Below are 12,522 nucleotides of genomic sequence, written 5' to 3'. Positions count from 1 at the left end.
GTGTACTTCAATTGGTGACGTCGTCACGTGAGTGATTCCGTGAAGATCCCAGCCCCAGTGCGCATGTGCGGCATAATCGCACAGCTGTGCAGAACGCGGCCAGCGGGAGTCGGCAGCTCCCGCATCCAAGGAACGTGAGGTAAGTACTTACCTTAATCGGGCCTTGTGGTTTTTGCTCCAGGGGGAGCAAAGTAGAGAGGCAGCGGCCCCCGTTTCGACTCCAGCGAAGGAGCCGACAGTGGAGGGGGAAAGGCGCTAACCGGACCGCAAACGCTGCGGACCGCTGCAGGGAGCTGCGCTGATGCCGGTCCGCTGAACAGCTGTTTGGTGAACAGCAGCGGACCGGCGGGAAATTTAAAAACCCGACCGGCAGCCCTGCAGACTCCTGACAAGGAGAATCGCCGCCCGGGAACCGCTACAATGCCGCCTGAAAAACGGCAGGCAGCCTCTACATACAGGTAAGAGAAAAATCTTCCCAATTTAACAGGTTCTACAGGAGCCAACTTCCTCCAAAACTGGAACAGGTTGGAGACAGCAAAAATAAGTATGTCTGTCTCCCCAAGCCAGAGGAGGTCATGGAGTTCACCTCCAGGAAAAAAGGGGCACTGGCTGAATGCCAAGGGAGCTGACACTCCTACCCCAGTGCTATTGCACTAGCCATCTCCCTTGACGAGGGATTGATGCAACAGCGGAGTTTGAGCTATGCCTCCTCCAATTTATAGCACACCCTTTTGCTCCCTCTTTTGAGGCTAGCTAAGGAGGCCAGGGCTGGGCTGGCTTAAACGCTGGGCAGGCGGACGAGAACAGCAGTATGCCAGGGGAGCAGGATCAGGAAGAGCTACTGGGTGTCGTGGGCCACTACATGGCTCCTCCACGCGACCATCTTCCCAACAAAGCCCTGCAGGAGCAGGCCTTTCTAGAGGAAATCCGCAGGCAGCTGGGTCAGCAGACTCGCAGACAAGCAGCGAATTCTGAAGCTCCTAACAGAAGGGTCAAGATGTTACCGCCTTTGCTCTGTTTTCCACGGATCATACTCACCTGGCAGGCGAGACGCCATGATCACCAAGGTGGTTCTCCCAGGATGAGACTATCCCGTTGCACTACCAGGGTGCTGACGCCTAAGATGTTCCCAAATTTGGGATACTCGACTGAACAATGGTGCATATAGACCTGCCCGCAACCCCAAATATACGGGGCTATGCAAACCGCTGCTGCGGGAAGAGAGGCAGCTAAACCTGTGCGCCTCATGAGGGCAGGCCATGGAACGAGCAGGACATCGCATCCAACACCCAGCTGGCAGCACCCCTCGGCATCCACCAGCAATATCAAACAAGGACTGGTGAAAGCCTGGCGACCGCTTCACATTACCCCCAAAGTTCTTTTTTAGACAGGGGCCCAGAGCGGAGCCGTGGGAAAATGCGCCGCCCCACCGACAGCACCAGCATACCAGCAAACTAGGCCTTCATGAAAAAACAATAAACATGGAGGTAGGTAGTCTGGTTCCTCCCAGTTTACACTAAAACAAGGGTGTTCTACTAACTGGGGGGGGGGGGGGGGGGCATTTACACTTGTTGATAAAGCATGGGATGCTGTCACAAATAACTAAAATATACTCAACAGTATTAGAGGATAAAAACGAATTCAAATTGGGCATATTACCGCCAGTTCAGCAATGCGCCCAAAGGGCATTTTCTCCCTCTAAGAAAAGAGAAGTGAGAAGGTCAAGCTGAACTAGAAAGGCTCATTACTAAACGGATCATGGGAGTAAACATGAACCATTGGAATTTGTATCGAATATATTCACAAAAACTACAAAAGATGGTGAATGTAGCATCATCATTGATCTAATATCACTAAATAAATCTGTTGAGTATATACACTTTAAGATGGAGACGGGTTTTTGTCACTGCCAGACATCTGATCTCCCAAGGATACCTATGGGGAGCATTGATATGGAAGATGCTAACTATCTTATACCCATACACTAGGATCATTATAGATACCTAAAAAATTTTACCTGGATAATGGATATCCCGGTTAGGGCAACCATGGGAGCATAGAGCATTCCCTATGGTCTAACCTCAGCCCTAAACTATTATAAATATTAAAAACGGCCATGAAAATATTAAGAAAACAAGCATAATCATGGCATATATTGGATGATATCCTCATATTAGGGGAAACAAAGGAATTAGCTGTGGCAGCAGTTCTAGCTACGAAACAGCTCCCTAAAGCTCTGAGGTTTATCCCACGCCCAGATAAACCAGAATTGAAGCGTTAACTACCAAGGATTATCTGGGCTTCAATAATAATTCCGTCCATATGACTGTTACTTTGCCAAGGTACTTGGGTCACTATAATCAAATCATGAATGTACCCACTGAAGCTATATCACAATTAAGGTGGTGGTTAGACATATATTTGGCATAGTTTTCAGCCCTATTATCATCACCAATCCCAACTTGGTTATTAAAAACCGATGCCAGTACTTTAGGCTGGGGAGCAACTAAACTCCATATCCAGCACAGGTAACAGATGGACCAATTCACAAACATCGTTACTACACATACCGGGCATCAACTACTTGGGATTGGTGATCGCCCATTGGGCTAAAAAGCATATGCATTTCAAATGCAGCACGTACATATGTGGTTACGGATTGATAATACTATGGTGGTGGCTTATATCAACCATATGGGGAGCATAATAATCATTGTTGTGCAACAAATTGGTCAAACAAATCTGGCAATGGTGTGTCAAAAGACATTTTAACTATCAGCTGCCTATGTCCTAGGAAGCTAGAACACAGTGGGAGACACCATGTCACGGGGTAAAATTTATGATTACATTGAATAGATGTCAAACCCAAAATATCTGCTAAAGGTATTAAGCAGTTTGAAAGCCAGATATCAATTTGGTTGCACAAGACGGAATCACCAGTAACCTATGTATGTGACTTAGGAACCAGATTAGAGGCAGCAGCGATAGATGCCTACACGCTGGAAGGGGGAATTTCTGCTTTGCCTTCCTCCCTTCTGCCTCATCAGACGGGCACTTCGCAATACAGATGGGAGTCTCCGAGATATTGAACGTGCCCGACCGGCCTACACAGCCATGGTTCCCAGTTCATCACGACACGGTGGGCGAGTCACCTATGGATTTCCCTAGTGGACCATGGTTGCTGACTCAACCCAGTATCAGGCACAAGCCACCCATGCCAGGGAAACATCAAACTCCTGGGTGCAGGGTTTGAATAGACCTTACCAGGGACTGGGATTATCTAAGGAACCATTACCACCATGTCGGCATCCCTGCGAACAGTCACTAAAAGCTAACATGGGTAAAATACTGCCACGACGCAGGGACAACATACCGAACTATTCAACCACTGACGTATTGGAGTTCCTGGAACATCTACACCATGACTAAAAGGTGAGTTACAGTGCCGTAAATACAGCATGGAGCGCCTTATCTGCTTATCTAAAACAGCATGACAGCAGAGCATGGGATCCCATCCACTGAAGGTAAACTTATGAAGGGCAACTATAATAATAAGCCCCAAAAACCCAGGTATACCCATGTATGGGATATTGGTGTGATATTGACATATCTCAGAGAATGGCACCAGCCAGATCCCTCAGCTTGCTTAATCTATGTTAAAAACGCTCATGCTTATGGCTCTCGTACACGCTCACAGAGTCTGGTCACTCCATAAAACTAGACTGGATAACATGGAGATTACCCCAGACGCATCACGTTCATATTCTAGGTCTGGTAAAATCTAACTCGCAGGTATATGGGACTAGGCGAGATTATGAGTTCGGCACGAACTAGTAGGGTCGAGATCGCCTGTGTTTTCCGTGCTGTAATCGTTATATGGCTATATGGACCAGGAACGCCCAATTCACTGGTGGGATTCCGGGCCTACCCACCAGAGTCCAGGTTGAGTGTGGTGACCCATCTACTACTATATATAGACACAACCCACAATCTTAGAGGGAGAGGAAAGCCTATGGGTCAACCACAGAAACCCCAAGACGGGGTACGAGCCAAACCACTCCAAGGTGGCTCAAACAGGTACTGAAAGCTGCCGGAATAGATAATAATACATTTAATCCCATTCCACTAGGGCAGCATTGGTATCAGCGGCTGAACGAATGGACATCCCGGTTGACCACATTCTCAATACGGCAGAATGGTCAAGGGAACGACGTTCAGAACATTTTTTATTATAAACCGTTGATAAACCTGATTTAATTGCAGAAAGAATATTACAAACTGCAATATTAATTTAAGCTCAGGGGAGCTCTTTATGTTGTTATTGTTAACAAATACCTTTCTGTTTCTTGTGAAAGCAGATCCACTGGTTGATTACGATAACACTTCCTCCTCTCAAAAACTTCGGCAGTGAGTGAAATAAAAACTGTTACACGGTTTGAAATCACAGACCTTTGAAGTCTTCACGGAATCACTCACGTGACTCCGAAGTAAAATAGTAAGATTAAACGAGTACTTACCAGTATGAAGTTTGATCTGTATTTTATGAGGAGTTACGGTGAGGTATTACGTGCCCGCCGCTCCCACCCTCATTATATAGATCAAACTAATAAACTGATGTCTCATGATCTTTACTATCTTACTTCAAATATTGTGTCTATCCTGTGATTTCACACATGCGCACTGGGGCTGGGATCTTCACGTAATACCTCACCGTAACTCCTCATAAAATACAGATCAAACTTCATACTGGTAAGTACTCGTTTAATCTTACTATTCTTCACGAGTCCTTTCCTGCTATCTTTATATCTCCTAAGTGTTCCATCTAATTTCAGCTCAAAAGATCTTGTACAACAGGCCCTCGTTGATCACTCCTGCTTCACATCAGTTCCTGAGGCTCCTGGTCTCAAGTCTCCCAGGTCCGAGAGTCACCTCTTCCAGTACCTTTTTAAACAGCAGTCTCCAATACTCCTCCCAGTCACGATCCTGTGTTAAGCCATCTGCTTCTTCGTCCACTATGCCTTGTTCATCATACACTGCGCGCTGCTCCGCATCACTCAGAACTGTGTACACTTTACCCAGCGTCTGCGGGAAGCACAAGCAATAATGAACGCAAATGATAACCAGACTCAAAGAGAGAACAGAAGATACGGTCTGAGCTTAACATAGGGGAGGTTTACATTTCAGCTCCGGAATCGATCACTGTTAAAACTTTGTTCTCAGATACTGGGAGAGGTGGATTATTCCCAGCTTCCATTCCTCATTTAGATGTGAATGTTGTGTGATGTTGGGGAGAACCAATTCCATGACTTGAAATTTTAGTTTAGTTTAGAGATACAGCGCAGAAACAGGCTCTTCGGCCCACCGAGTCCACCAGTGATCCCCGTACATTAATACTATCGTACACTAGAAGCAATTTACAATCTTTGTCAATGCCAATTAACCTATAAACCTGTACGTCTTTGGATTGTGGGAGGAAACCGGAGCAACTGGGGAAAACCCACGCGGTCAGACAGAACATTCAAAGCCTGTACAGGCAGCACCCGTAGTCAGGATCGAACCCGAGTCTCTGGCGCTGTCAGGCAGCAGCTCTACCGCTGCAGCGCCGTGCCGCCCAAACCTGGGACTGCAGCGTGACTTCAGCACAGGATCGTGTATTGCTGGGAATGTTACTCTGGGGAGATCTCGCTTCCAGCTTTGTGTTGGGAGATGCGTACGTCAAAATTCTTCAGTCTGTGTGATGTGATACTGGCAGGTGTGTGGGCACGGAAGCATACCAATCTCCCGATCAAAACCAGGGTAAGTGTGTGCAAATTAGGATTTTAATCATTGGTTTTGTTTTGGTTCTACAATAGCACGTATTGTATTTTAAGCAAATTTTATTGTTAAATGTCCCAAAATGGAAGAATTAAATTCAGATACAACAGATATGTAAAGTACTCAGTTGTATAAAACTATTTTTGTTTATTATGGTGGTTGCAGAGTACTATATTAAAAAACAAACAAACAATAACTGAGTATAGAAGTTGGGATGTAATGTTAAAATTGTACAAGGCATTGGTGAGGCCAATTCTGGAGTATGGTGTACAATTTTGGTCGCCTAATTATAGGAAGGATGTCAACAAAATAGAGAGAGTACAGAGGAGATTTACTAAAATGTTGCCTGGGTTTCAGCAACTAAGTTACAGAGAAAGGTTGAACAAGTTAGGGCTTTATTCTTTGGAGCGCAGAAGGTTAAGGGGGGACTTGATAGAGGTTTTTTAAATGATGAGAAGGATAGACAGAGTTGACGTGGAAAAGCTTTTCCCCACTGAGAGTAGGGAAGATTCAAACAAGGGGACATGACATGAGAATTAAGGGACTGAAGTTTAGGGGTAACATGAGGGGGAACTTCTTTACTCAGAGAGTGGTAGCTGTGTGGAATGAGCTTCCAGTGAAGGTGGTGGAAGCAGGTTCGTTTTTATCATTTAAAAATAAATTGGATAGTTATATGGATGGGAAGGGAATGGAGGGTTATGGTCTGAGCGCAGGTATATGGGACTAGGGGAGATTATGTGTTCGGCACGGACTAGAAGGGTCGAGATGGCCTGTTTCCGTGCTGTAATTGTTATATGGTTATATGGTTTATAATAGTGCCTAGACAAAAACAATGCCCCCAAGTTTAGGTCGTTCAGATCTTATTTAGAGGTTGTAGTATAGGGTGATTTCACTAAAGGTCACTGGAGCGTGGATCCGCACCCACGTGACCAAAATTCTCAGGTGGAGGACACTCGAGGGTCCCGGTACATGTTAGTGGATGGGAAAAATCGCATTTTCCCACCCGTTAAAAACATAGAAAACGGTGAGGTTGAGAGCTGCAATTTACTGTGCCAGTCGGGGTGACTGTGAGGCACAGCTACCTAGATTTACAGGGAAAAAAAAAGATAGCAAGTAAGGTAAATTCAAGAGGGAACTGAAGGTGCCTTTCCACCGGAAGTCAGGAGCCGACAATTGCCGAGGATAGTTAAAGGTCCAAAATATCGGGAAATATCGCGTTTTCCCGCTGAATTTCATCAAAAGTAAGGCATTATATACTTTTTTATCTTTATTCATTTGTTAGATGAGAATTTTTAAAAGTGAAAAATCACTCCATAAAAGTTCAAAATCGGCCATGGTTCTCAGGTTGGTTTTAACATGCAAAATCAAAACGCCTCTGAAGCTGCATTTACCATTTAAATAATGATAAACTATCAATGCATTTTTAAATAAATTTCACTCAGATACAAGCTAAGGAATGTGATAATTATCAGCTGTCAGTTGGACAAAATTAGGACATTTTATTATTTGCCAAAATATATTTCTCAATGTTTTCTTGTTTAAAGCCTGCACATTCACCCAATTAATACATAAGTTGTTTGGGTGAATGTGCAGGCTTTAAACAAGAAACATTGAGAAATATATTTTGGCAAATAATAAAATGTCCTAATTTTGTCCAACTGACAGCTGATAATTATCACATTCCTTAGCTTGTATCTGAGTGAAATTTATTTAAAAATGCATTGATAGTTTATCATTATTTAAATGGTAAATGCAGCTTCAGAGGCGTTTTGATTTTGCATGTTAAAACCAACCTGAGAACCATGGCCGATTTTGAACTTTTACTGAGTGATTTTTCACTTTTAAAAATTCTCATCTAACAAATGAATAAAGATAAAAAAGTATATAATGCCTTACTTTTGATGAAATTCAGCGGGAAAACGCGATATTTCCCGATATTTTGGACCTTTAAATATCCTCGGCAATTGTCGGCTCCTGACTTCCGGTGGATAGGCACCTTCAGTTCCCTCTTGAATTTACCTTACTTGCTATCTTTTTTTCCCCCTGTAAATCTAGGTAGCTGTGCCTCACAGTCACCCCGACTGGCACAGTAAATTGCAGCTCTCAACCTCGCCGTTTTCTATGTTTTTAACGGGTGGGAAAATGCGATTTTTCCCATCCACTAACATGTACCGGGACCCTCGAGTGTCCTCCACCTGAGAATTTTGGTCACGTGGGTGCGGATCCACGCTCCAGTGACCTTTAGTGAAATCACCCTATTTAAAGGAAAAAGAGTAGCAAAGTCAAATGTGGGTCCATGAAGGCAGACACGGGTGAAATTATTATGGGAAACAAGGAAATGGCAGAAGAGTTGAACAGGTACATCGGTTCTGTCTTCACTAAGGAAGACACAAATAATCTACCAGACGTACTGGAGGACAGAGGATCTAGGAGGGTAGAGGAACTGAAAGAAATTTTCATTAGGCGAGAAATAGTATTGGGTAGGCTAATGGGACTGAAGGATGATAAATCCCGATGGTCTGCATCTCAGGATCCTCAGGGAGGTGGCTGTAGAAATAGTGGACGCATTGGTGATCATTTTCCAATGTTCAATAGAGTCAGAGGATCAGTTCCTGTGGATTAGAGGATAGCTAATGTTATCCCACTTTTCAAGAAAGGAGCGAGAGAGAAAACAGGGAATTACAGACCAGTTAGCCTGACTTCGGTGGTGGGAAAGATGCTGGTCAATTATTAAAGAGGTAATAATGGGGCGTTTGGATAGCAGTAAAAGGATTAGTCCAAGTCAACATGGATTTATGAAAGGGAAATCATGCTTCACTAATCTTCTGGAATTTTTTTGAGGATGTGACAAGTAAAATGGATGAAGGGGAGCCAGTGGATGTAGTGTATTTAGACTTTCAGAGAGCCTTTGATAATGTCCCGCACGGGAGACTGGTGACTAAAATTAGAGCACATGGTATTGGGGGTAGGGTGTTGACATGGGTAGAAAATTGGTTGGCAGACAGGAAGCAAATAGTAGGAGTGAACGGGTCCTTTTCAGAATGGCAGGCAGTGGCGTGTGGAGTGCCGCAAGGTTCGGTGTTGGGGCCGCATGATTACTGATTTGGAAGAGGGAATTAGGAGCAACACTAGCAATTTTGCGGATGACACAAAGCTGGGTGGCAGAGTGAACTGGGAAGAGGATGTTAGGAGGTTGTAAGGTGACCTGGACAGGTTGAGTGAGTGGGCAGATGTGTGGCAGATGTAGCATAATATAGATAAATGGGAGGTTATCCACTTTGGCGGCAAAAACACGGGGTCAGATTATTATCTCAATGGGGTTAGGTGAGGTAAGGAGGTGCAGCGCGTCCTGGGTGTCCTTGTACACCAGTCACTGAAAGTCGGCGTGCAGGTACAGCAGGCAGTGAAGAAAGCTAATGGAATGTTGGCCTTCTTAACAAGAGGATTTCAGTATAGGAGTAAAGAGGTTCTTCTGCAGTTGTATAGGGCTCTGGTACCATTGTATAGGGCACAGCATTGTACCTTGATCGAGAACTAAACGCATAATAATGGCAATCAAGGCCTTTTGTGACTGGTCCCCTTCGGCCCACGGTTCACGCCAACCAGCAATCCCCATACACTAACCACAGTCACTAGGGACAATTTTTACATTTAACAAGCTAATTAACCTACAAACTTGTACGTCCTTGGAATGTGGGAGGAAACCGAAGATCTCAGAGAAAACCCACGCAGGTCACGGGGAGAATATACACACTCCGTACAGACAGCACCTGTAATCAGGATCAAACCCGGGTAAGGCAACAACTCTACCGCCGCGCCTCTGTGCTTCCGAAACAAAAATCAGCTAGTCACACAAACCGCATCGCTCTGAACCGCAATATTCCATATTCTCTCCAACCAACTATGTTTCTATGTCATCTTGGTAGTAGTAACTGACCTGGAATTTCTGAGTGGCCGCGTCTTTCTCCGCCTCCGTAACTCGGTCAGGGTGAACTTGGAGGGAAACTTTTCGATATCCTCGTCGGATCTCCCCCTCGGAGGCCTTGGACCTCACGCCCAACACCTGATACAAGTCCGATGTACCAAACTCGACCTTACACTGCTCCAGGAGCCCCATGACCAAGCTGGCTTCTTGCACCTGTCACACAGCAGAACTAGCAAAAGGATAGGTCAGCCTTTACCACCAGAGGATTAGAACTGCATCCAAATACACACACATCTGATTTCCCAATTCAATTCTTACTGTAGGAGTGCAGTAACTGAATTCTTGGGATGATGGGTTTGTTAACCAAGGAATGATCAACGTACTGGGTCTATACACTCTGAACGTTACAAGAATGAGAGGCAGTTACTGTTAAGTGTTTAATTGTCATATGCATCGAAATGGAACTATGAAATTCGTACTTGCAGCAGCACAACAGGTATGCTATTACATTATTCAATAGATATTTAAAAAAAAGTAAAAATAGTGTGTACAAAATAAAAACCCAAAGTCCATAATGCAACCGAGACATAGTTTAGTTGTGGTTTGCAGTGTTCAGTCGCCTGCTGGTTGTTGGGAAGAAGTTGTGCTTGAAGCTGGAGGCCACACAGAGATGCTGCAGGCCTGAAGCAGGGACGGAGCTGCCCATACAACCGAGGCCCCAGAGACCCGGGGGAACGGGCCCATCAACCAGCACAGAGAAAAGGGGCTTTGGTCAAGAGGGCTGCAGACCCTCGGAATTCCCTACTAATAAGGGCAGGGAGCTCAGTCACTGAGCACGGGCAAGCCAGGATTTGTGTACATTCAGGGACAGACATTGGTGCAATACATGGTGCTGGGAGACAGCCGCCGTTAATGGACTCACTCCAGCCCCGAGACCCAGAGGCCAGACCCCCACCTCTCCCCCCGCCCCCGCTATCCGGAGCCTAGAGCCCTCCCCTCTCCCATGCCCAGTCCACCCTGTGCCCGAGCCCAGACCCAGGAGCCGAGCCCAGCCCTCCCAGCGGGAGCTGAGGCCCAGACCGCCCCCCTCCCCAGCCGCAACCCTCAAGACCCGGTCGGTCATCACCAGCCCGAACCCGCCATTCTCCCACCTCACGTTTTCCCGCCAGTCCGTACCTCGCCGGCCCCGCGCACGCGCGCTGCTGTACGGGGCGGGGAGCGGCGCCGCTGCCGGTCGCCATGGTGACGGCGATGAGGCCTTGTCTCCCCCGCAGCCTGTGTGTGTGTGTGTGAGGGAGAGAGATCACACACCTCAGGTAAACACTCCCCTTTGGGCTGTGTTTAACTTAAAAAATAAACGATTCCGAATTTTAAAAAAGTAGAAGAAACAACTCCTTTAGATATTCTCAGTGGCTATAGAAGCCAGCAACTGCAGATTCTGGTTTACAAAGTTCACTAAGGTGCAAAGTTTAGTTTATTATTGTCATGTTTACCGAGGTACAGTCATAGCGTGATACAGCGTGGAAAGAGGCCCTTTGGCCCTACTTGCCCATACCGGCCCATACCAGCCAACATGTCCCAGCTACACTAGTCCCACTTGCCTGCGCTTGGTCCATATTCCTCCAAACCATAGAAACATAGAAATTAGGTGCAGGAGTAGGCCATTCGGCCCTTCGAGCCTGCACCGCCATTCAATATGATCATGGCTGATCATCCAACTCAGTATCCCGTACCTGCCTTCTCTCCATACCCCCTGATCCCCTTAGCCACAAGGGCCACATCTAACTCCCTCTTGAATATAGCCAATGAACTGGCCTCAACTACCCTCTGTGGCAGAGAGTTCCAGAGATTCACCACTCTCTGTGTGAAAAAAGTTCTCCTCATCTCGGTTTTAAAGGATTTCCCCTTTATCCTTAAGCTGTGACCCCTTGTCCTGGACTTCCCTAACATCGGGAACAATCTTCCTGCATCTAGCCTGTCCAACCCCTTAAGAATTTTGTAAGTTTCTATGAGATCCCCTCTCAATCTTCTAAATTTTAGAGAGTATAAACCAAGTCTATCCAGTCTTTCTTCATAAGACAGTCCTGACATCCCAGGAATCAGTCTGGTGAACCGTCTCTGCACTCCCTCTATGGCAATAATGTCCTTCCTCAGATTTGGAGACCAAAACTGTACGCAATACTCCAGGTGTGGTCTCACCAAGACCCTGTACAACTGCAGTAGAACCTCTCTGCTCCTATACTCAAATCCTTTTGCAATGAAAGCTAACATGCCATTCGCTTTCTTTACTGCCTGCTGCACCTGCATGCCTACCTTCAATGACTGGTGTACCATGACACCCAGGTCTCGCTGCATCTCCCCCTTTCCCAATCGGCCACCATTTGGATAATAGTCTGCTTTCCTGTTTTTGCCACCAAAATGGATAACCTCACATTTATCCACATTATACTGCATCTGCCAAACATTTGCCCACTCACCCAGCCTATCCAAGTCACCCTGGAGTCTCCTAGCATCCTCCTCACAGCTAACACTGCCCCCCAGCTTAGTGTCATCCGCAAACTTGGAGATATTACCTTCAATTCCCTCATCCAGATCATTAATATATATTGTAAATAGCTGGGGTCCCAGTACTGAGCCTTGGGGTACCCCACTAGTCACTGCCTGCCGTTGTGAAAAGGACCCGTTTACTCCTACTCTTTGCTTCCTGTTTGCCAGCCAGTTCTCTATCCACATCAATACTGAACCCCCAATGCCATGTACCTGTCTAACTGTTTCTTAAATGT

The 12,522-nt window shown here is 45.9% G+C and overlaps 1 protein-coding gene across 1 annotated transcript in view; it reads right to left on the bottom strand.

The window, feature by feature from the left end:
* dnajc9 (DnaJ (Hsp40) homolog, subfamily C, member 9) overlaps positions 1-11,021 on the bottom strand; it is a 33,325-nt gene extending 22,304 nt beyond the window's left edge. The window contains exons 1-3 of the mRNA XM_055661949.1: positions 10,891-11,021; positions 9,752-9,968; positions 4,942-5,082 (exon numbers count right to left, since the gene is read on the bottom strand). Coding sequence (XP_055517924.1) covers positions 4,942-5,082; positions 9,752-9,931 — 321 coding nt within the window. The 5' untranslated portion in view covers positions 9,932-9,968; positions 10,891-11,021. The remainder of the gene's footprint in view (positions 1-4,941; positions 5,083-9,751; positions 9,969-10,890) is intronic.
* Between the last annotated feature and the right edge of the window lie 1,501 nt (positions 11,022-12,522).

The sequence above is a fragment of the Leucoraja erinacea genome, chromosome 34 (assembly GCF_028641065.1).
Source record: "Leucoraja erinacea ecotype New England chromosome 34, Leri_hhj_1, whole genome shotgun sequence".
In the NCBI taxonomy this organism is placed as follows: domain Eukaryota; kingdom Metazoa; phylum Chordata; class Chondrichthyes; order Rajiformes; family Rajidae; genus Leucoraja; species Leucoraja erinaceus.
Note: the sequence above shows the minus strand (reverse complement) of the source record. Positions and strands in the feature narration are given on the sequence as shown.